We start from the raw sequence: 24,569 nt of genomic DNA, 5'->3' as shown, positions 1-24,569 counted from the left end.
TTTGTTCAAAGGGCTTAAGACTCTGAGTTCCTTCTTCCAAAAAACACTAGAGCAGAAGTTGGCTCAAGATATATATCTAGCCCGAGACTCTCCAAGAAGTGCAGGCACAACAGCCCCACTAAACATCTGCTTCAACTTTTTCGACTGGACTTTGTAAAGCTGCACTCAGTAGAACTGATAGAAAGAGGGCATGTCTTCTGAGTGACATTGCTGCTTGCCCTGTGAATGACAGCAATGCATGCTAAAGTAGCCTCAAATGTTGCTGGATCACAGCTTCAATCATCCTTGCTCATTGATTAAGCCAGGTGTGCATGATGGGAATTGTAGTACAGCAACATACAGAGACCCATGACTGAAGAACTCTGCACTCAAATGAAAAGTCAGGCAAAGAAAGGAAGGCCTTCCCAAATCCTGGTCCTTACTTGTTAAGATATTTCATGTTTGCAGCTACAAGCTATTTCTATCTAAATCCCTCTGAGTAACAAGCCGGTAGTCCCAGTGAATGGTCCATCTTTTACAATTGTTTGTGTTGCTTTTAGCTTAACAGAATAGAGCCCGGCTGTGGGAATTTCACTTTAGGACACCATTCATTAATTAGAAATGAAACAGAGCTACAAAATCAGTCAGTCTTTAGCAATTGCTATGTTTATAGCAGATGATGTCGCAGTATAACGTGGAACTAATAGTCCCTTGTGGTTTAAACTTGCAATTTCCCACTAACAGCCAAATTGCCACTTTTAACTATTTTCATGGAAATCACTTTGCAGACTCAGTTTTAACCTTGTTATCCACTATGTTTATTGAATCACAACAATAATGCTTCTGAAAAACAATATAACCTGTGGAAAATCCATTGACTACAATCCAACTCTGAGCAACCTGAAAGCAGAGATGAGCGCCGCATCCCATAGTCAAATTCCACTGGACTTAACCATCCAGAGGTCCTTTACCTTTTTACCTTACCTTAGGATATTTAGAAGAACAATTAAACTTTGCATTTTGATTTTATAAACATATGTTGAGCATTCCATTAGATTTTTATCTTCAGTTGTGATCACACATATCCTTTCAAGGAAAGCAATACCTTTTTCTCACCACTGCTAGGGCCAGCATAAGCCCACAACCTCCCAGGAGCCCCCCATTTTGAAGCCCCCCTGCAGCAGCAGCAGCAGCACCTACCAGCTGTCTTCCTCCTGGACAAGACGGGTCAGAGCCATGCAGGAAGATGTGTGCTCTACGCTCTTTTGAACTGGACCAGTGTCAGCTAGGGGACCCCACCATTGTCTTGACCTTCCTTAAAGGAAAGGGGGTAAAAGCAGCAAGCCATTTGTTCTCTCTCCCAAAGAAAGAGAGAGTAAAACAAGCAACACCTGCTTCTATGCTTTCAGCCAATCTGAGATGTTTGGGACACCTGGTGATAGAAACACCCCAGGGTCCTAAAGAGCTGCTAATTCCAGTTGTCTGTGTTAACTTGCATGGACACACCTCAGATAAGTATTCCCTAGAAACTGTTCTGTGCAAATAAGTAGTGGGTGGGTGGATGTCAAAGTCCAGGCACTCAAAGAGAATTGCCTGGATAGTTAACTGACCTTACAATGTACACAAGTCTACTCAGCTAGATTAAGAATGAAGCTGAAACACTGAAACTACTGCATTGTGAGGGAGGAAAGGAAAACAGGACTCTTTGTCTAGTTTCACTTCTTGTTTGCTATCTCCGCTCCACCCCCTCATTCAAATTCTGTTATTCAAATCAATCAATTTGGATTAAGCCAAAGTTCCGTTCCTACACCATAAATTAATCCTACTTATTGAAGAAATGGCAATGATGTAAAGTGGGCCCTCTTAGCGAGAGAATGCACATATCCGGTATGGCAGGGGAGACACGGTCAGACCTATCCTAAATTCACAGCTTAATGTCACATCCTTTGGAGCCTGAAATGTGAACTTCTGAATTAGGGCAGTGAAGAAAATGAAGAGCTCGGTCCTCGCCAGCTGCTCTCCCAGACAAGCTCGCTTTCCTAGAAGGGGGTGAGGGAGAAAAAGACTTTCAGTCGAGAGCTTTTGCTACTGTGAAGAGTGGCACAATTTAAACAACACGGGCAGACCAAATAATTTAAAAAATAATTATGTTGTTGCAAAATAAATATAGAAGTCGCTCCTACTTCCTAGTTAAGCAAATGGGGACACTGAACAAATATGATCATGGTTTTACTGAATTTGGAATAGATATATTTGAATTACATAAATTTATCTCATATGCAGTTTTGGAGAAAAAAACCAATTTGAATTATATTTTATTAGGAATCTACCTAATCTGCATATATCTTAGCTAAGGGTGTGGGCAAACAGTTCCTCAAGTTCAAGATGGAACTGGGTTTCTCTTCCTTGGGGAAACTATGAAAAAATACATCAGCTGGTGTCCACTTGTGGAGCACCTGTGCCACTTATGGCACCTGAGAAAAATGTCTGCAAATATTCCCCTCAAAATCCACATGGCTTACTGGGTGGGGGGGAGGGGAGGGGAAGAGTATAGAAACACCATTTTGTGTAACTTCACACCTCCTATGGTAAGGTTACCAGACATTCCCGCTTCCCGGGAACAGTCCCTGGATTTATAAATCAGTCCCCTGACAAAATCCATCTATTTAGTAGGAAGTTGAAAAGTGTCCCCGGATTCATTGAAAAAAATCTGGTAACCTTATCTATGGTAGCCATTTTGTGACTTGCATCCACAGTAAAGGTAAAGGTAAAGGGACCCCTGACCATTAGATCCAGTCGTGACCAAGTCTGGGGTTGCAGTGCTCATCTCGCTTTATTGGCTGATGGAGCCTGCGTACAGCTTCTGGGTCATGTGGCCAGCATGACTAAGCCGCTGCTGGCGAACCAGAGCAGTGCACGGAAATGCCGTTTACCTTCCTGTCAGAACGGTACCTATTTATCTACTTGCACTTTGACGTGCTTTGAACTGCTAGGTTGGCAGGAGCAGGGACCGAGCAGCGGGAACTCACCACATCACGGGGATTCGAACCGCCAACCTTCCAATCAGCAAGTCCTAGGCTCTGTGGTTTAACCCACAGGGCCACCCGCGTCCCCTGCATCCGCAGTACTTCCTCCCAATCCTAAATGTGACCACAGGCCCCAATAGGGAGGCGACCCCTGTAGTACACCAGGCTCCAAGCAACCAAGCCATCATCATGCAGTCTCTGTTGCAATTCTAAGGAGCCATGGATCAACTTTTGTTACCTGCAGAGAATGGCAGGAACGCTTCCCTTTTCCTGAACTGACCATTCTCTAGGAAATGAGCAGGATTAAACACATTGGGTGTCTCCCACTCATCCTCGTCAAAGTGCAGTGAGGTCAAGTTGGTGGCCAAGAAGCTTCCCTGACAAAGAAGAAGCAAAGAAGACGGCAGATTAGAACGAGCAGAGAAATCTTTCTGTTTAGATCTGTGCAACTAAAGCTGTACTAAGCTTCCTAGATCCAAGTCCAACTCAGAAAGGATGTTTTGAAAACACAGGTTAGATTTTAAAATATATTCAAAGTAGGATAGGAAACACCAGATGCCAGGTGTTGCAGTTTGGGTTATAAGTAATGGTCATTTTTAACAAAGCGAAAAGAAAAGAAAGTAACTAGCGATCCATGCAAATGGTACAGACTGCGCTTGGAATCCATTTTTGCCAGGGGTTGGAAAGAACCAAAAGTCTATCTAGCCATAACCCCTTCCCTCCACTCCAGAACTTGATGTGCCCAAAGAACACCCCAGACCCTGCCCAGTGGCCATGCTGGCTCAAGCAGAAGGAGTTCAACAGCATTTTGGGAGCAGCACACTGGCTATCCCTGACTTAGAACTTTGGCATCAAGTTTTCACATCTCTAGAGAAGAGGAAAGGCTTATAAGAAAGGTATATCTTCTTAATGTTTACTTTGGGAATATGAAACCCAGCCAGTGTAGTGTCCTTTGTTGTCAACCGAGGCACATTCAAAGGTATAATATTGCTTATTCTTTGAATTTCATGAACAACTGCATTGGTGTATGGCATTCTGTCCCTGTCATCCATCGCTGGCTGGCGAGACTGGCCAATCACAGAATCTATTTCCGCTTGGACTTTTGCTGCAAACAAAATAAAATCTCCCATGAACACAAGGATAGACTTTTTCTAAGATCTGTAGGGATGGCCCATCTATAATATTTAACGGATTTAAGCAGACACAGAATTGATACTCCTTAAATGGATGGGTAACCAAATTTTCACTTATTGCAATCAATTTTCATTTGGACCAGTCAGCAGAGTATCCTGTTATTTTAGGAAAGGCCCCCATGATCTGCATCAGCAAACGAGGATTTAGAAGTAAACAAAAGAATATCATCTGTAAATAAAACCAATTTGTATTCAACTGAATTATGTACTACTCTGTAGATCTACTCATGTTGAGCAAGCTAAGGGTTCCATGTAAATATTGAAAAGTAACAGTGAAAAGGGAAATCCTTGTCTAGTTCCTCTAAAGTAGCAGAAAACATGGCATTTACATTTAGTCTAGATGTGGGCAAATCGCATAATATCTTAATCCATTTTTTGCATTCCAAAGGAAATCCAGCCACCATTAGTTTAGTACAGCCACCATATACTGTTTATATATTTTGTCAAAGACCTTTTCAGCATCTAATGATAAGATTATATTTTGATGTTTGCTTTCAGTAGGCCTTTGTTATACAGTGGTGCCCCGCAAGACGAATGCCTCGCAAGACGGAAAACCCGCTAGACGAAAGGGTTTTCCGTTTTGGAGGTGCTTCGCAAAACGAATTTCCTATGGGCTTGCTTCGCAAGACGAAAATGTCTTGCCAGTTCCTGTGGGGTTTTTTCCCTCCCCCCTTTTTCCCAAGCTGCTAAGCCGCTTAACAGCTGATCTGCTAAGCCGCTTATCAGCTGATCCGCTAAGCCGCTTAACAGCTGATCCGCTAAGCCGCTTATCAGCTGATCCGCTAAGCCGCTTATCAGCTGATCCGCTAAGCCCACTAAGCCACTAATAGCGCTAATCCGCTAAGCCGCTAATGGGCTTGCTTCGCAAGATGGAAAAAACCGCAAGACAAAGAGACTCGCGGAACGGATTCTTTTCGTCTTGCGAGGCACCACTGTATACAAAACAAAGTAAGGAAAGACAAATGAGCCAACTACAGTTCTACCTTGAATATCTGGATAAATGGCCATATACAGCAAACCCCAACGCAGGGTTGTAGAAGTTGTTTCCGTTCCAGCAAGAAATAAATCCAGTGCTGAATGTAGGAGGTTTTCCTCATGGAAACTGGAAGCAGAATCCTCCTTAAAACAGAAATGCACCAAGGAGTTAAGCAGCCATTAAAAACACCATCCTACTGTCAGACCCACATGTCAAGAGATCACTAGGGGAGGCAAGGGCTCTACTCCTGAAAAGTGTCCAGGATTTAGGAAGCTCAAGGCAACAGTCCTGTGAATCACTGATGCTGGCATAAAGTATGGGTTTGTTCTGGTCAAGGACGCCAAAGCCTTAGAGAAGGTTTATTCAGACAACTGAGGCAGTGATTCTTTTAGTCACGTCAACTGTTTGCTCTCACAAACCACAGACAAGTGGTGAAATCCCAGCAGTGAACAAGTGGGGAGGTGTCTCCCCACAAAATATATTGACCTGTGCATGCAGAAATATATTTTGTCTGAAGTCATAAACTCAATGGAAATATTGAAATGTGGTCAGCCATTAGGGGCAACTCAGACAAACCACAAGACTAGTTCTGGTTTTAATATTGTTTCTCTGCCTTCTGCTACTATTTTATTATTAAATATATACATATACATTTTGTCCTTTACTACTCTTACCTTGGCCATTTCATTTAGGTAGGCATCTATGAAGTCTCTGGGTTCAGATGGGTTCCAGTCTTCTTTGTGTTTTTCAATGATTCCTCTCACAAAGGATTTCAACTGCTCCCATTTTTTAAAAAGTGTGTGATGGGGCCCTGGCAGGTATTTCATGACAGAGGGAATGATATTGTACAGCTGAGGAAACAAACACTAACATCACATATGTGAAGGGAAAACCCTCTCAAAAACATTCACATCATGCTGCTGTCATGGGACAGAGGCTAGCAGAAATAAAGGATGGTGTGCACAGGCTCAAAGATGGCAGACTCTCTTGGAACCAGAACAAATATTGCACTCACCACTGCTTATGATGGGACCCCATGGTAATGTCTTAACTTCTTGGTTAGAATGTACAGATTGCAAATCAAATGGCAAAATTGTGGTTAGTTCTACAAGCACAACTTGTAATTCCCATGAAGATGATTACCATTTTGAAAATTGTATGTATCAATGGCAGCTTATCTCATGAATATGTAGATTTTCCCTTTAATGATATCCATCTTCACACACAGATTGTAAGTGGTGTATGTGTAGAATTAATCCATGTAAAGGCAAAGGACTCCTGGACAGTTAAGTCCAGTCAAAGGTGACTATGGGATGCAGCATTCATCTTGCTTTTCAGCTGGCATTTCTCCACAAACAGCTTTCTGGGTCATGTGGCCAGCATGAATAAACCACTTCTGGTGCAACAGGTCACCATGATGAGTGCCAGAGCGTACAGAAATGCCGTTTACCTTCCTGCCACAACGGTACCTATTTATCTACTTGTATTCTTTCGAAGTGCTAGGTTGGCAGAAGCTGGGACAGAACAATGGCAGCTCACTCTATGTATATAATTTGTGATGGCCTCACTCTGTTCACACACCTTGATTTTATTCAGCCACACATGTTATTCTCCCCATTAAAAATATGATCTCTGCTGTAACACATGATTTGGCCTCCCACTTTACGTTACTGAACACATCCCAACCTTTTCATCTTCAGTGCTTTTATAAACAACACTAGGGAGCAAAGGAAAATGGATGGAACAAGATGCTTGAATGAACAGGATGGGGAAAACAGAAATCTGAACATGAAGAAACAGGAGGACCAAAGCAAATGATTTCACAGTCAGCAATAATGTGGGAATGTGACTGGAGCCCAAGCAACTGTGTTGTTGTTATATGCAAAAGAACTCAGAGAAGACCTACCATACTCCAAACACTTCCCTGAATAAGCAATGCCTCATCAAGCAAGTGCAGTAGCTTCTGGAAGCGATTGTCATGGTATTCAAAGCGGTCCCCAAAAGTGATGGAACAGATGATATTTGAAACAGCATTATTAATCTGAAAGTGAGGGTCAAATGGCTGCCCTGGGGAGAGAGAGAAAATGGTGCAGAAGGAATTTGGGTGCTTCTAGCTTCCATATAACAAAACAGAAGGAGGGGAAAGTGGATGAGTGTGGAAGGGGTAGAATTTGTTTTAGCCAAAGAAAGCATCGGTATTAACATCATATCCTGTAATTTAACCTGGGACACCCAGGACTCTGAGATCTATTTATATTTTCAAGTGAGTATTTATATTCTCCATAGACAAGGATTATTCTGTAACAATGGCTGTCAAAAAGGGTACAGACAGTATCCAAGACAGTACATACCAAAATATACCAAAATGATTGCACTTCAAACCCTATTCTATTTGTGATGTTGGTTGTCAAATCAACAAAATCTGCACATCTTCTCAGCCCAAACACTCCATCATTGTTCTTAAGTCTGTTCTAGCTCAGGGGCCTTGAGGTTCCAGCGCAAAGCTTCACACTAGAACTTTTGTGCACCACAAAGAGCTTCCTATCAACACCCCCTTTGCCATCACAGGGTCATTCCAGTCCAAGCAGTGCTACATTTGCGTGAAGAAATAATGCTAAAGAGCTTTGCACCCTGGCTAATGTATTTTTGATCTTGTTCATAGAAAATAGCAGCGTAAATATGCCCCAGGTTTATTGATTCTGGTTCTCACCTTTCTCAGCTTCTATTGCTTCCTTTAAGTAACGGCTTTCTTCCTGTATTCTTTCTTCTAAAGACCTTTTGCCCAAACCAAAGTTTCTGAGTGTTGATAAGGCAAATCGTCTTTGTTGTTTCCAGATGAGACCATTAGAGAAGACCAGCCCTAGATGGGAAGGAGTAATAAGTACGTACAGCAAGTAAGTAGATTTAGCAATCAGTGCATATCATTAAAAAAGGAATTTTAATCATCCAAATCATTGACCATAGTAACTGAAACTTACCAAGTGACCCAAATAACTTATCAACAACAGGGGCTTTTGGTCGATCTACAAAACATTCTCCCTGATGGACAAGCGCCTCTTTCACCAGGTGTAATCCATTCACAGCCACAACCCTTGTGCTTCCATAACGAAGGCCGAATACATTGCCATATTTTTCTGCAAGCTGAATGGAGACAGTAAGGTGAATAAGCTTTAGTGTACTAGCCAAAGTCCATTACAGAATACTATCTGGAGAAGATGTATCAACATTACTATATAATTGTATATAAAAAACAGAGTCACTGCCTGAATTGTCAAAACTATAAAGTGCAGACACATGTGTAGTTTGGGGGCTCCACACAACATAGTCCCCCCCCCAGGAAACTTTGATTGCCGTCAAATATATCAGGGACATAAGAGTTGCCAAAATGGTTTCAAGGGGCTGTAAATGGACAGGCCCCCTCCATTCTTCACCTGCAACCTGTTCACAATACTTGCTGCTTATTTGAATGTAGTAACTTAGCCTAGGGACGTGGGTGGCGCTGTGGGGTAAACCACAGAGCCTAGGGCTTGCCGATCAGAAGGTCGGCGGTTCGAATCCCTGCGATGGGGTGAGCTCCCATTGTTCAGTCCCCGCTCCTGCCAACCTAGCAGTTCAAAGGCATGTCAAAGTGCAAGTAGATAAATAGGTACTGCTCCAGCGGAAAGGTAAATGGCATTTCCGTGTGCTGCTCTGGTTCGCCAGAAGCGGCTTAATCATGCTGGCCTCATGCTCTGGAAGCTATACGCCGGTTCCCTAGCCAATAAAGCAAGATGAGCGCCACAACCCCAGAGTCGGTCACGACTGGGCCTAATGGTCAGGGGTCCCTTTACCTTTACCTATAACTTAGCCCAGTCTACCACACAAAGCTGTTGCAAAGACAAATGGGGAGTGATGGTAGGGCAATGTACAACAACACATACATACACATACACACCCACACCGACAATATTCTGCCAGCCATAGAAAGCAAATGGGAGTTAAGGACACAGATTTGTTACAAATAGCTATTAGGTGGTGAGTGAGGCCCAAATCTGGTACCCCCCAATGGATCTTCTCAATTTTGCGCCCAGTTGGCTGGGCATCTTATAGGGAGAAATGTCCCACACCACCCTAAAGCCCTTTCCTCCATCCTTACCTTTCCTACTGAAATCTGAGGCTTCTTGAAATCCGTATGCAGCATGTTACCCACAAAGGGAAGAGGCCATGGCCCTGGGGGGAAATTCCTTGGACCAATCTGTTTCTTGTAATCAGCAATAAGTAGAAATGTTGCCAGAAACACCAGAGCAACCTGCAGGGACAAGGCCTCCCAGAGGACAGAAAGCAACTGGAGCAGCATCTTCAAACCCACCTAGGTGTTCTTATGTCAGAACCGTCTGTTGTGTGTCAAGGGAAACTTTATGCGGCTCCACTACAGCAGCCACACCCGCCCTCTTGGCTAAAGTTCCTGAAATAAGGGCAAAGTTTGTATATATTATATATCACGCCCACAAAGAGGCAGGAAGGAGATGACTTAATGACTCACTATACCAAGGGGGGCGGGGAAGAGAGTGGAGAACAGCCGCTTTCTGAATTAGAATATTTCCTTCCTGTTTTCACTTTTGTGAAACAGTAAAGGATACTTTCCTTCATGACATTTCTAAGGGGTTTTCTGCCACTACAAATCAAAGCACTGTCCATAAAGAAATTAAAAACATTTACTATGGAGGATGTCTTCTGTTCCTGACATGTTTGGACCAGTGGTAGTTTCAGCAGCTCTGCCCGCTGCCTAAGGATCCAGAGAAGTCAACCTGCTTGCCTTCTGTTCAGTAGTGCATACGTTAGATTTTGCTTTGGCAACAGACTGACCAGCACCTCTCCAGATGTTTTTGGTCTCCAACTCCCAACAGCTCTAGGTTGTATGGTCAACAGTCAGGGATCAATGGAGAGCCCTCTATTACTAAGATAGTTTTAGCCAGTAGCAGACCATGTAGAAGGGGGAAATTTTGTGCAATGGAAATGCATTGCCAGGAGCTCTGGACTGGCTCCATCAGTGTGTTTACAGCACACCAACATCACCGTCATGTTGCTTTCCCCCCTCCCAGTAAGCAGGAGCAACTCAGCTCTTGGGAGGTCTAGCGAGAGGCACGTTACCACACCCGCCCGCGTGGCTAATACTCCTACAGGAAATGAGGGCAAAGTCCACAGGTATTGTTATGTATCGTGCCCACAAATAGGCAAGGTGATGACTTAATGAGTAACTCTACCAAGGGGGAAGAGTTATGATATTTCCTTCCTGTTTTCCCTTTTTAGGAACTGTAAAGGTTACTTTCCTTCCGGACATTTCTAAGAAGGCGTTTCTGGCAGTGCAAATCGAAGCACTGTCAATAAAGAAATTTAAAACTTTTACGAAGGAGGATGACTTCTGTTCCTGACACATTTGGACCAGTGGTGATTTCAACAGCTATCACCAATGGCTAAGGAGGCCGGAGGAGTCAACCTGCTTGCCTTCTGTTCAATATTACATAGGTTACATTTTGTTCCCGCAACAGAATGACTTGATCTGGAACTGGAAACTGGTACCTCTCCAGCTGTTTTGGGTCTCCAACTCCCAGCAGCCCCAGCCAGTATAGCCAATAGACAGGGATGATGGGAGAAGGATCATTCAGAGGGCCAGAGCCCTCTAGTACTAGATAGTCTTCTCCAGTAGCAGGCCATGTGGAGAAGAGAAGTTGGTGCAAGGCAAACACATTACCAGGAGCTCTGGATTGGCTCCATCAGTGTGTTTACAGCACACTAACATCACTGCTGTGTTGATTTTTTCCCTCCCAGTAAGCAGCAGCAACTGAGCTCTTGGGAGGTCCAGTGAGTGCTACCATACCATCTAGTTCTACTCTTAGCCAAGCCATGATCTCTTAGCCTTGGTTCCCCATCTTAAATACAAATACTTAAATACTAAAATTGATGATAATCAGGTGGCCAGGTGGAATTGTGTCTACAGTGGAGCTGAATGGCAAGTCCTTATTCCTGCCTCTGCGCACGTGGAGGATCAATGGCTGCAAGCTGCAACACCATGGACTTCTGCTCGGGGAGGTCAAGTATGAAAGCACCCAGTCGCTAAAATGTTGCTGTGGAAACCAGAGGCTCCCACCTTTCAGGGCCCAGGGGTACTTCTGAAACTATTGTGGGGACCAAGATATACCTATTTCACAGAAGAAATAGTGATGGTCAGAAAAATTCTTTCCCCAGAACAAAACGAAATACCGTATTTTTTGCACCATAACACTCACTTTTTTCCTCCTAGAAAGTAAGGGGAAATGTCTGTGCGTGTTATGGTGCGAATGCCTGCGGGTGGCAGGGGGGATCTGCTGCAGTCGTGAGCAGAGGATCCATGGTTCCACTTCCTTCCTCCCTTCGTGGTTACAAAGAATGGATCCACATGGATCCTCAGGATTTTTGCATTGGGCTACTCCAAACTCCTTGTCAGATCACATGTCTGTGGCCACAGCATGAACCACAAAAATCATATATCCACTATTTCGTTTAGAATATATTTTTTATTGTTTTCCTCCTCTAAAAACTACGTTAGTGTTATGGTCTGGTGCGTGTTATAGAGCGAAAAATACGGTAACTTTCATTATTATTCATCTTCTTGTGACCAGGTGGACAATAAGTTCATTGTTCTTTAAAACCCAGTTTGAATTGTTAGTTTCAGTACTGCCAAACCTGGGGTAAGGAGCACATCCTGTTGCATTATTTGAGAGATTTCTATAAGCTCCTTCTCCCCCAAACCCACATGTATCAATACATGTCCACCTGGTGACACTGACCATCCAACAGAGGGGGGAGGAAACTGTTGCAGTGTGGGTCAAATACCTGGGTGTCAAATACCAGCTGTGCAATACTTTCAAAGATAATTCCCTCACAGAAGCAAAGACTGATTTATAAGGCAATTTCCACCACAAAGCCTCCCAGTCTCGATCACTGAGCGAAAGTGGATATTTTGTTCCCAGCACAACTTCTCACCAGCAGGTCCACCTAGAGTGGCATCCAATATAATTTTAGAAAGAACTGAGAGTAAGCCTTTATTATTCAATAATAGTTGTTCAAAGGCCTTAAGACTCCATGTTCCTTCTCCCAAAGAACACCACAGGAGAGATTGGTTCAGGCCAAGCATACATCAAGCCCAAGACTCCCAAAGAACTGCAGGCACAATATCCCCAGGAAATTTCTGCTTGAATGTTTTCAACTGGACACAATAGGACTGATGGAAAGGGAGCATACATCTTCTGACATTCTCCTCTGCCCCTGCCCCTGTGAGTATCAGCAATATGTGCTCCCTGACAGCCAAATTGACACTTTTAACGATTTTCATGGAAAACACTTTGCAGACTCAGTTTTCACCTTGTTATCCACCATGTTTATTAAAGAACAACAAAATTGTTTTTGGAAAATAATAAAACCTAGGGAATATTCATTGTCCACCATACAACTCAAGAGTTTTATGCTTAACCCACCAATTTTACTATATTTAGAAGCACATTTAAAATCTGCCTTGGGGTTTGGGCCAGCAATACAGAACAAAGATAATCTCAGGCTCATGGGTTTGAGCCCCACATTGTGTGAAAGATAGGGGGGTTGACCATATTCCCCAGCGTTAAGTTGTTGAGCTTTTTTTTTGGGGGGGGTTGTTTACTTTAAGATGGGGATCTATAAATTTTGTTGTTGTTATTGTTTTAAAAAGTGCCCCTATTTTTCTCAAACATTTTGCCAATTCAGCAAAAATCTGCCCAGACATCATTTTGCAGCCCAATTCCTGGATGTGTCCGGGAAAACCCAGATATATGGCAGCCCTAGATTACCCTTGGGGTCCCTTGCAACTCTGAAATTCTATGAGTTTATGAATTGGTTATGTAACAATATTTTCAAAGCAACATTTTCTAATTTTATAAACATAGGCAGGAATTCCATTAGAGCAAGCAATGCCTTTTCTTCACTACAACCAGGACATAATAATATTGAAAATAGTGGGATGGGGGATAGACCGCCTGACCAAGAAGCGGGGGGATAGAATTTGGATCCTCACCAATGAAACAATATTATTTGCATACATACACCCCCCCCGAGAATCATGGGAAATGTAGTTTACCCTTCAGAGAGCTACAATTCCCAGCAGCCTTAAGTTATAGTTGCCTGAATTCCTTGAGGAGGGAAATGTGAATTGAATGCACTTTTTTTAAAGGTACAGGCTGCAATTCCAACCCTGCTTACTTGGGTTAAGTCCTAATCAATTCTGGCTTAACATAATTAATACTAAGCCACAGGCGTGTTTCTGCCCCACAAACTAATCCGACTTTTTAAAGAAATGGCAATGCTATAAGATGGGTCCCCTTAGCGAGAGAATGCACATATCCGGTACGGCAGGGGAGACAATGTCAGACCCATCCTATATTCCCGGCTTAATGTCTCATTCTTCGGAGCTTGGAAAGTGAATTTCTGAATTAGGGCAGTGAAGAAAAGAAAGAGCTCAGTCCTCGCCAACTGCTCTCCCAGACAAGCTCGCTTTCCTGGAAGAGGGAGAAAAAGACTGTTTCAGTGGAGAGCTTTTGCTACAGTAAACAGCTGCACAGTTTAAAACAACACTGAGAGAACGAATACTTTAAAACAGTATGTTGTTGCAAAATAAAGATAAAAATCAGTCCTCTGCATTCCCTAGTGAAGCAAATGGGAACACTGAACAAATATGATCCTGGTTTTTGAGAATTTGGAATAGATACATTTCAATTAACATAAATTTCTCTCATATGTAGTTTTGGAGAAAATTTCAATTTCATGTTTATTTTATTAGGAATCTCCCTAATCTGCATATAGCTTATCTAAGGGTGTGGCAAACAGAGTTAGTTGCTCAAGATCCAGATGGAAGTAGGTTTCTGTTCTAGGGCAGCTGAGAAAGGTCCCAGTAAATATTCCCTTAAAAAATCCAAACTTCTTGCTTACTGGGTGGAGGGGGGGAGTATATCAACACCATTTCATGTAACATCCCACCTCCCATGGCAGCCATTTTGTGACATGCACACAGAGCACTTCCTCAAAATCCCAAATGTGACCACTGGTCCCAATAGGGTGGTAACCCCAGCAATACACAAGGCTCTCAGCAACCAAATCACCATCATATTGTCACTGTTGCAGTTCTGATGAGCAGCCCATGAACTTTTTTACCTGCAGAGAATGGCAAGAACGCTTCCCTTTTCATGAACTGATCATTTTCCAGGAAATGGCCAGGATTAAACTCATTGGGTGTTTCCCACTCATCCTTGTCAAACAGCACAGAGGTCAAATTGGCGAGCATTATGGTTCCCTGGCAAAGGAGAAGCAGAGAAGAAAGTAGATAAAAATGACAAGGCGCTTTCGAGTTTGTAACCTTCTGTTTGTAACCTTGGGTTACAAACACCTTGTGTTACAAATACTTCAGGTTACAGACTCCACTAACAAGGAGGTAGTACCTCGGGTTGAGAACTTTACCTCAGGATGAGAACAGAAATCACACAGTAGTGGCGTGGTGGCAGCGGGAGGCCCCATTAGCTAAGGTGGTACCTCAGGTTAAGAACAGTTTCAGGTTAAGAACACACCTTCGGAATGAATTAAGTTCGTAACCAGAGGTACCACTGTATTCTCTTTGAAATTATAGCAGTAACTAAGCCTCTATCCCCTGACAGAGCAAGGATATGTTCTGAAAACAATATTTACTTCTCATTATTAAGTAATTCATCCAATGAAGTCCCACAAAAGCACAGTTCCAATATAGATTTTAAAAGACATTCAAAGTCAGGTTGGGAATCAATATGGTTTCCTCTCAAAGAAAAAGAAGAGAAGATAGTAGATTAAACTGGCAGAGAACTCTTTGTGTTTTTATCTGTGCAACTATCTACAGCAGTACTGAGCCTCCTGGATCCAAGTCCAACCATTCTTGCCTATTGCTCATGCTGGCTCAGGTTGGAAAGAGTTGGACTTGAACAACATCTGGAGGACCTCATGTTGGCCAACCCTCATTTAGAACTCTGGCTGCAAGTTTTTGTATCTTGAAGGAAGAGGAAAGGAAAATAAGAATGGTATACAGTGGTACGTCGGGTTACAGATGCTTCAAGTTACAGACGCTTCAGGTTACAGACTCTGCTAACCCAGAAATAGTACCTCGGGTTAAGAACTTTGCTTCAGGATGAGAACAGAAATCACACGGCAGAGGCGGGAGGCCCGCTTAGCTAAAATGGTGCTTCAGGTTAAGAACAGTTTCAGGTTAAGAATGCAGCTCCAGAACAAATTAAGCTCTTAACCCAAGGTACCATTGTATCATCTTAATACTTACTTTGGGAATATGAAACCCAGTGAGTGTAGTGTCCTTAGTTGTCATCCGGGGCGAATTCACAGGCACAGTGTTGCTTATTCTTTGAATTTCATGAACAACCGCATTGGTATACGGCATGCTGTCCCTGTCATCCATTGCTGGCTGGCGAGACTGGCCAATCACAGAATCTATTTCTGCTTGGACTTTTGCTGCAGAGAAAAGAAAATCTGCTATCAATACAAGGAGAACAGACATAAACCAATATCTGCAAGGAAACTGCATCTTGATGTCCCACCACTTAGTACCCAGTAGATGGTGACAAGGGATAGACCCTCCTGAGTAGCGGTATCTCATTTGTGAAATTCCCTTCAACTGAAAAAGGACACAGGACTTTCACTAGTCAAGTTTCAGCAATGCCTTAAGACTTCATTCTTTTATTGAGGGGAATGTGTGTTTTCTGACGAGTCCACCTGAAGCTGCAGTATTCCGACTGTAATGAAAGGCAAATGAGTCAACTACAGTTCTACCTTGAATTTCTGGGTATATGGCCATGTAGAGCAAAGCCCAGCGCAGGGTTGTAGAAACTGATTCTGTTCCAGCAGAAAACAGATCCAGTGTTGATTGTAGGAGGCTTTCTTCATGGAAACTGGAAGGGGCATCCTCCTTAAAGCAAAGAAAATGCACCAGGGAGTTCAGCTGTCATTAAAAACACCATCCTACTGACAGCCCCACATGTCAAGAGATCACCAGGGGATTCAGTGACTCTAATCCTGCCTCTAGAGAAAGCTAGAGAGTTCCAGAAAGACATCTACTTCTGCTTCATTGACTATGCAAAAGCCTTTAACTGTATTGACCACAGCAAACTATGGCAAGTTCTTAAAGAAATAGGAGTGCCTGATCACCTCACCTGTCTCCTGAGAAATCTCTATGTGAGACAAGAAGCTACAGTTAGAACTGGATATGGAACAACTGATTGGTTCAAAATTGGGAAAGGAGTAGGGCAAGGCTGTATAGTGTCTCCCTGCTTATTTAACTTATATGCAGAATTCATCATGCGAAAGGCTGGGCTGGATAAATCCCAAGTCGGAATTAAGATTGCCGGAAGAAATATCAACAACCTTAGATATGAAGATGACACAACCTTGATGGCAGAAAGTGAGGAGGAATTAAAGAACCTTTTAATGAGGGTGAAAGAGGAGAGCGCAAAATATGGTCTGAAGCTCAACATCAAAAAACCAAAGATCATGGCCACTGGGCCCATCACCTCCTGGCAAATAGAAGGAGAAGAAATGGAGGCAGTGAGAGATTTTACTTTCTTGGGCTCCATGATCACTGTAGATGGTGACAGCAGTCACGAAATTAAAAGACGCCTTCTCCTTGGGAGAAAGGCGATGGCAAACCTAGACAGCATCTTAAAAAGCAGAGACATCACCTTACCAACAAAGATCCGTTTAGTTAAAGCCATGGTTTTCCCAGTAGTGATGTATGGAAGTGAGAGCTGGACCATCAAGAAGGCTGATCGCCGAAGAATTGATGCTTTTGAATTATGGTGCTGGAGGAGACTCTTGAGAGTCCCATGAACTGCAAGAAGATCAAACGTATCTATTCTTAAGGAAATCAGCCCTGAGTGCTCACTGGAAGGACATATCATGAAGCTGAGGCTCCAATACTTTGGCCACCTCATGAGAAGAGAAGACTCCCTGGAAAAGACCCTGATGTTGGGAAAGATGGAGGGCACAAGGAGAAGGGACGACAGAGGACAAGATGGTTGGACACTGTTCTCAAAGCTACAAACATGAGTCAAACCAAATTGCGGGAGGCAGTGGAAGACAGAAGTGCCTGGCGTGCTCTGGTCCATGGGGTACGAAGAGTCATACACGACTAAACGACTAAACAACAACAATCCTGCATATAGGAAGGTCCAGTCAAGAGTCCTGTGACTCTCTGATGCTGGCATAAAGTTTGGGTTTGTTCTGGTCAATAATTCCTCGTCTGGGTTTATTCAGGCAACTGAATCCTTTAGTCATGAGATGCCTCCACTGCAGAGATTCTTTTAGTCATGTCAACTGTTTGCTCTCACAAACCACCGACTAGTGGTGAAATCCCAGCAGTGAACAAGTGGGGAGGTGTCTCCCCACAAAATACATGACCTCATATTCTGTGCATGCAGAAATGTATTTTGTCTGAAGTCATAAATTCAACAGAAAGAATATGGTCAGGCACTAAGGACCATTCAGACAAGCCACATGACTAGTTCTGGTTTTAAATATTGCTTCACTGCCTTCTACTACTGTTTTGTTATTAAAGATACATACTTTTTTACCTTTTCATCTCTCACCTTGGCCATTTCATTTAGGTAGGCGTCAATGAAGTCTCTGGGTTCAGATGGGTTCCAGTCTTCTTTGTGTTTTTCAATGATTTCTCTCACAAAGGATTTCACCTGCCCCCATTTTTTAAAAAGTGTCTGATGGGGCCCTGGCAAGTGCTTCATGACAGTAGGAAATGCATCGTACAGCTGAGGAAACAAACACTAATATCATATATGTGAAGGAAAAACCCTCTCAAAAAAGCATTCACATCATGTCGTTGTCATGGGAAAGGAGCTAGCTGAAATAAAGGCTGGTGTGCACAGGCTCAAAGATGGCAGACTCTCTTGGAACCAGAGCAAATATTGCACTCACCACTGCTTACGATGGTACCCCATGGCAATGTCTTAACTTCTTGGTTAGAATGTACAGATTGCAAATCAAATGGCATCATTGTGGTTAGTTCTACGAACACAACTTGTAATTCACTGATTGACTTCTCAAGAAGATGATTGCCATCATTTGAAAAAGGCCTTTATCAATGCCTGCTCATGTCATGAACATGTAGAATTTCCCTTTAATGTTATGCATCTGCATGGGGCTTCCATTCAGAGATTAGAATAGGTTTGTGTAGGATCAAGTCACACCCTGTTCACATACACAGAGATTTTATTCAGTCACACATGTGACAGCCCTCCTGTTAGTAATTTCATTCTCTTTTTGCTGCTGGATCTCGTGATCCACTGTTTACATTCCATAGTGATATGAGTGTGAGAACAGAACTCAGACTCAGACATAGGAGACGTGTGAAGCTGCTGCTCACACTCAGCCATGTTTGTTATTTTGATATTTTGTAAATAAAGAAGTTTTTGTGATGCCAAATACCTACAGCCTCACTTCTTTGCTGATACTCTGCTAATGCTAAGAGCATGCCCACAGCTCTACTGGATGTGGGTCACTAGACACCTGCGTATGAGGAATGGATATGCACATACCTCCAGCCACTTAAAAACACAACCTCTGCTGTAATACACATTACAATACAAAAGTCTTTAGTGCCTTGATAAAAAAAGCTAGAAGGCAAAGGAATATGGATGAGTCAAGAGACTTGAATGAATAGTAAGGGAGAAAACAGGAATGAGAACATGAAGAAACAGGAGGACCCAAAGCAAATGATTGCACAGTCAGCAAGAATGTGGGAATGTGTCTGGAATCAAAGCAATTCTGTTGAACTCAAAGAAGACCTACCACAGTCCAAAAACTTCCCTGAAGGTGGTTTGTCTCATCAAACAGGTGCAATAAATTATGGAAACTGCTGTCATGGTAATCAAAGCGGTCCCCAAAAGTGATGGAACAGATGATATTTGAAACAGCATTATGAATCTGAAAGTGAGGGTCAAATGGCTGCCCTGGAGAGAGAGAAAAAATGGTGCAGAAGGAATTGGGGTGCTTCTAGCTTCCATGTAACAGAAAGCGGGGAAAGTGGTTGGATGTTGATGAGGCAGGATTTGTATTTATTCTCCATAGGCAATGATTATTCTGCAGTATGGTGATATTGATCTGAGAGGCAGGAGGTCAGGAAAGGGTATTTTTGTAACAATGGCTGTCAAAAAGGATAAGGACCGTCCCCATCAGAGACAGTATAGAGACACACTGATATACCAAAAATATTGCACTTCAAACCCTACTCTATTTGCGAGGTTGGTTGTAGAAATTATCAAAAATCTGCAGATATCCTCAAAACCCAACCTTTGTTCTTATTCTGTTCTAGTTCAGGGGCTTTTAGCTCCCATGGCAGGTTCCCGCACAGAGCTTCACATTAGAACTTTTCTGCACCACAACGAGCCTCTGTGGAGCTTCCTATCAACACCCCCTTTGCCATCACAGGGTCATTCCAGTCCAAGCAGAGCTACATTTGTGTGAAGAAATAATGCCACACAGCTTTGCACCTAGCTGATGTAGTCTTAACCTAGTTCATACAAAGCAGCAACTTAAGGTAAGTATCATAGATGGGCCACAGGATTGTTGACTCTGGTTCTCACCTTTCTCAGCTTCTATTGCTTCCTTTAAGTAACGGCTTTCTTCCTGTATTCTTTCTTCTAAAGACCTTTTGCCCAAACCAAAGTTTCTGAGTGTTGATAAGGCAAATCGTCTTTGTTGTTTCCAGATGAGACCATTAGAGAAGACCAGTCCTAGATGGGAAGGAGTAATAAGTACGTAGAGCAAGTAAGTAGATTTAGCAATCCTGTTAATTCCAAGATGGACTCCTCTTTGCTTTCCATTATTCTGCTTGCCTGCTGATGACATTTGGAAAGACTGCAAGGCATTAGAAACTATCCAATTTGTGCTGGTGGCTTTTATCTGTTTGCTCTGAATTCTGCTGTTTGCTGTTACTGCTGTTTCATTGATGCTTTTTGTGTGTTTCACTGTTTGGGTAGAATTTTTAATACTAATTTTATTTTGTCCTGTTAAACACTGTGGGAACTCTCGATAGAAAAGCAGCATTAAAAAAATACTGACAGGTGAAGAAGTCATGCAGTTAATATATTTTGTTCCTTCCTCTCCTTAAAATACTCAGGCTTTCTTTTTTCCTGGAATTAACTGGTTTAGATTTAAAATGGGGGTCCCACTCTAGCCCCTTCTGTAATTATTCACACCCTTCCTTTCCTCATGGTTAATAGATTTTTTTTCTTTTTGTTTCATTTTGCTATGTTAACGTCATTATCCCTCCTTAGGTTGGCTTATGAACTGTAGTCCTTTTTCCAGGATCTGCTTCTGCTTCATTGACTATGCAAAAGCCTTTGACTGTATTGACCACAGCAAACTATGGCAAGTTATTAAAGAAATAGGAGTGCCTGATCACCTCACCTGTCTCCTGAGAAATCTCTATGTGGGACAAGAAGCTACAGTTAGAACTGGATATGGAACAAGGCTGTATATTGTCTCCCTGCTTATTTAACTTATATGCAGAATGCATCATGCGAGAGGCTGGGCTGGATGAATCCCAAACCGGAATTAAGATTGCCGGAAGAAATATCAACAACCTCAGATATGAAGATGACACAACCTTGATGGCAGAAAGTGAAGAGGAATTAAAGAACCTTTTAATGAGGGTGAAAGAGGAGAGCGCAAAATATGGTCTGAAGCTCAACATCAAAAAAATGAAGATCATGGCCGCTGGGCCCATCACCTCCTGGCAAATAGAAGGGGAAGAAATGGAGGCAGTGAGAGATTTTACTTTCTTGGGCTCCATGATCACTGTAGATGGTGACAGCAGTCACGAAATTAAAAGACGCCTTCTCCTTGGGAGAAAGGCAATGGCAAACCTAGACAGCATCTTAAAAAGCAGAGACATCACCTTACCAACAAAGGTCCGTATAGTTAAAGCCATGGTTTTCCCAGTAGTTATGTATGGAAGTGAGAGCTGGACCATCAAGAAGGCTGATCGCCGAAGAATTGACGCTTTTGAATTATGGTGCTGGAGGAGACTCTTGAGAGTCCCATGGACTGCAAGAAGATCAAACGTATCTATTCTTAAGGAAATCAGCCCTGAGTGCTAACTGGAAGGACAGATCGTGAAGCTGAGGCTCCAATACTTTGGCCACCTCATGAGAAGAGAAGACTCCCTGGAAAAGACCCTGATGCTGGGAAAGATGGAGGGCACAAGGAGAAGGGGACGACAGACTACCAGATGGTTGGACAGTGTTCTTGAAGCTACAAACATGAATCTGATCAAACTATGGGAGGCAGTGGAAGACAGGGGTGCCTGGCGTGCTCTGGTCCATGGGGTCACGAAGAGTCGGACACGACTAAACGACTAAACAACAACAACAACAGATAAATGACTATGAAGAAGATATTACCTGTTCCTTTCATGCTTAAGCACTATTATTCCATCTCTACTAGCGATGGGACAGAAATTCAGTTCAGCTTGCATTTAAATGTAACCTTACTTCAGTCTCACTTCCTGAAACAATGCACAAACTGGAGTGTTACTGATGTGTAAGTATTTCAAACTGAAGAATGGAAAAATGAAGAAAGAAATGGAAAGAATGGGAAAACCCATTGAAAGAAAAACCGACAGATTCCTCCATCCATAATAATGCCATGTTCTTATTTACAAGCTGTTTATCTTCAGTACTCAATACTGAATAGTGAGTTCAGTTAATCTAAACAGTTTATTAGGTATACTTTTATGACACATCTTACTACTAGTAGTTTAAAGATGCAAGGAATGAAAAAGAAGATTAAGGAAAGATCTAACAATGAGTCCTGAATATTTAAACTTGAGGAATAATCTAAAAGGTTCCCCAATCAATGCAGACCATTAAAAATTAAAAATAAAAAGAAATTATTTAATTATCTAAATAATTGACAACATTAAAAGAAACTTACCAGATGTCCCAAATATTTCCTGAGTACCAGGACTACTTGGTCGATCTACAAAGTTTTCACCCTGATGCACAAGAACCTCTTTCACGAGATGCAATCCATTCACAACCACAAACCTCATGCTTCCAGCCTGAAGACTGTAGACATTGCCGTATTTTTCTATAAACTGGATGGAGATTGAGGAAGAATGTAAGAAATGATAGCCCAGCCACGCTTCCTCTGCGAGCCTCCCCAGCTTCTGTTTACACAGTGTGGCTTCGGAGCGATCATAAAGCAATTAGCAGAATTACACAGCGCCTGTGTGTCAAAAGGGCAGTAAATCAGTCCAGACGGTTCTTCTGTCCTTATATCTCTTTATTGGAAACAAAATAGCGCATTTACAATCCACAACAGCCATCCGTATTAAGCTGCATTTTCTCTGCCTCCTCTCTCTCCTTGCAGCGGCTGAACTGAATGCTTTCGATTTCCACTCAGTTCACAACATTCCAAGCTGCTTTCTTCACGTCCTGGCTTACTTCCCTTGTAAGCCCGTCCCCTCAAGCACGAGGCATAGAAGGTTAACCCTTCACTACACCCAACAAGCCTCTCTATATATTATATATTAATTTGTCTGCTTGGTGCTTCTTGAATGCCTATATGGAAGAAGGGAACTTTGATTGCCATCAAATATATCGGGGACATCAGAAATGCCAAAATGGTTTCCAGGGTCTATAACATGGACAGGCCCCCTTCATCCTCCACCTGCAATGTATTCACAAGAGTTGCTGCTTATTTGCATGTAGTAACTTTGCCTAGTCTACCACACAGAGTTGTTGCAAAGATAAAAGTGGGGAAGGTAGGACAAGGAGCAACAAAACATACAAACACAAACAAAAAATACTCTGCCAACCACGGTAAGTGAAAGGCAGTTGTAAGACCCAGATTTGTTACAAATAACTGTAGAATAAAATAGATCCTCAAAGTTCAGAGGCAAAACACTTCTGGATACCATATTCCGGGAACAAACAAAAAGAAAGGCATTTTTCTTGGTGCCCCCACACATGGGCTCCTCGCAGACATGAGGCTGACCTCTCTCAGAATCAGGATGCTAACCCTGGAAGCATCTCAACCTGCTTCTCCAGCCAGGGTCTTACACTCCTTTCCAGTGCAATGTAGGGGCATATTTTGGTAGTATGGCACCCTGAGAGTGACCAAAATCTGGCACACATAAATGGATCTTCACAATGATCGATCCTCTCAATTCTTTGCCCACTTTGCTCAGTGCCCTATGCCAGGGAACCACTTGCACCACCCCAAATCTGGCACAGCAGTGTAGTATTCAATTCATGCCATAGGTTTTTCCTTCATCCTTACCTTTTGTAATGAAATGTGAGGCTTCTTGAAATCCACATGTAGCATATTACCCAGCAAAGGAAGAGGCATGGGCCCTGGGGGGTAATTCCTTGGGCGAATATTTCTCTTGTAATCAGCAAGAAGTAGAAATGTAGCCAGAAACACCAGAGCGACCTGCAGGGACAAGGCCTCCCAGAGGACAGAGAGCAGCTGCAGCAGCATCTTCAAACCCACATAGGTGTTCCTTTTGCAGATTGGTCTGCTGTCTGCTGAGGGAAACCTGAATCTGATCCCACTAGAGCAGCCACACCTGTGTTCTTGGCTAATGCACCTGCAGAAATGAGAGCAAAGTCTGCCTATATTACTGTACATCATGCCCATAAAGAGGCAGGAAATGACCTAATGAATGATTCCACCAAGCAGGAAAAAGAGAGTGGGGAAGAGCAGCAATCGGAATTAAAATATTTCCTTCCTATTTTCACTTCTTTGGAATAGCAAAGGTTAATTTCCTTCATGACATTTCCAAGAAGGGTTTTCTCCCCGTGCAAATCAAAGCACTGTCAATAAAGAAAATAAAAACTTACACTAAGCAGGATGCCTTCTGCTCCTGAAAGGTTTGGATCAGGGGTAGTTTCAGCAACTCTGACCTCTGGCTAAGGAGGCCAGAGGAGTCTATATGCTCGCCTTCTGTTCAATATTGCATAGATTATATTTTGTTTTGGCAACAGTACGACTAGATCTGGGACTGGGAACCAGTACCTCTCCTGATATTTTCGGTCTCCAACTCCCAGCAGCCCCAGCCAGTATGGCCAATAGACAGGGATGATGGGAGAAGGATCATTCAGAGGGCCAGAGCCCTCTAGTACTGGCAGTTTTAGCCAGCAGCAGACCATGCAGAAGGGAAGAAATTGATGCAATGCAAATGCATTGCCAAGAGCACCAGATTGGCTCCGTCACTGCAGTGTTGCTTCTCTCCCTCCCATAAGCAGCAGCAACTCAGCTCTTGGGAGTTCCATTGAGCGCTACCATATCATGTAGTACTAGTCT

The 24,569-nt window shown here is 42.8% G+C and overlaps 2 protein-coding genes across 2 annotated transcripts in view; both read right to left on the bottom strand.

The window, feature by feature from the left end:
* Positions 1–773: 773 nt before the first annotated feature.
* LOC309534721 (uncharacterized protein) lies at positions 774–24,313 on the bottom strand. The gene is made up of 19 exons (XM_082227031.1): positions 23,544–24,313; positions 22,194–22,356; positions 19,841–19,990; positions 19,047–19,207; positions 17,816–18,007; positions 16,020–16,155; positions 15,514–15,701; positions 14,370–14,508; positions 13,547–13,717; positions 10,305–10,330; positions 9,310–9,522; positions 8,153–8,315; positions 7,885–8,034; positions 7,081–7,241; positions 5,849–6,025; positions 5,182–5,317; positions 3,923–4,110; positions 3,244–3,382; positions 774–2,018 (listed from the first exon to the last, which is right to left on the bottom strand). Exons 1-19 carry the CDS (start codon positions 23,901–23,903, stop codon positions 1,843–1,845), a joined length of 3,189 nt encoding a protein of 1,062 aa, XP_082083157.1. The 5' UTR covers positions 23,904–24,313; the 3' UTR covers positions 774–1,842.
* The window catches only part of LOC309534720 (uncharacterized protein), a 97,137-nt gene continuing 85,115 nt past the window's right edge, over positions 12,548–24,569 (bottom strand). The window contains exon 20 of the mRNA XM_082227030.1: positions 12,548–13,540. The gene's annotated coding sequence lies outside the window, so the exon portion shown is untranslated. The remainder of the gene's footprint in view (positions 13,541–24,569) is intronic.

This window comes from Podarcis vaucheri, assembly GCF_965113315.1.
Source record: "Podarcis vaucheri genome assembly, chromosome: 6".
NCBI classification, from domain to species: Eukaryota; Metazoa; Chordata; class Lepidosauria; order Squamata; family Lacertidae; genus Podarcis; species Podarcis vaucheri.
The sequence above is the reverse complement of the archived record's forward strand: the minus strand, read 5'-3'. Positions and strand labels throughout refer to the sequence as shown.

Excerpts from the sequence above, each read along its gene's own strand:
- LOC309534721 (XM_082227031.1), bottom strand. The coding sequence starts at position 23,903 with ATGGGCATGATGTACAGTAATATAGGCAGACTTTGCTCTCATTTCTGC. Across the intron at positions 10,331-13,546 it reads CCGGATATGTGCATTCTCTC|GAGTATTAGCCACGCGGGCG; the intron begins GCTAAGGGGACC and ends CATTTCCTGTAG. Across the intron at positions 8,316-9,309 it reads CTCAGATTTCAGTAGGAAAG|CTTGCAGAAAAATATGGCAA; the intron begins GTAAGGATGGAG and ends GTCTCCATTCAG.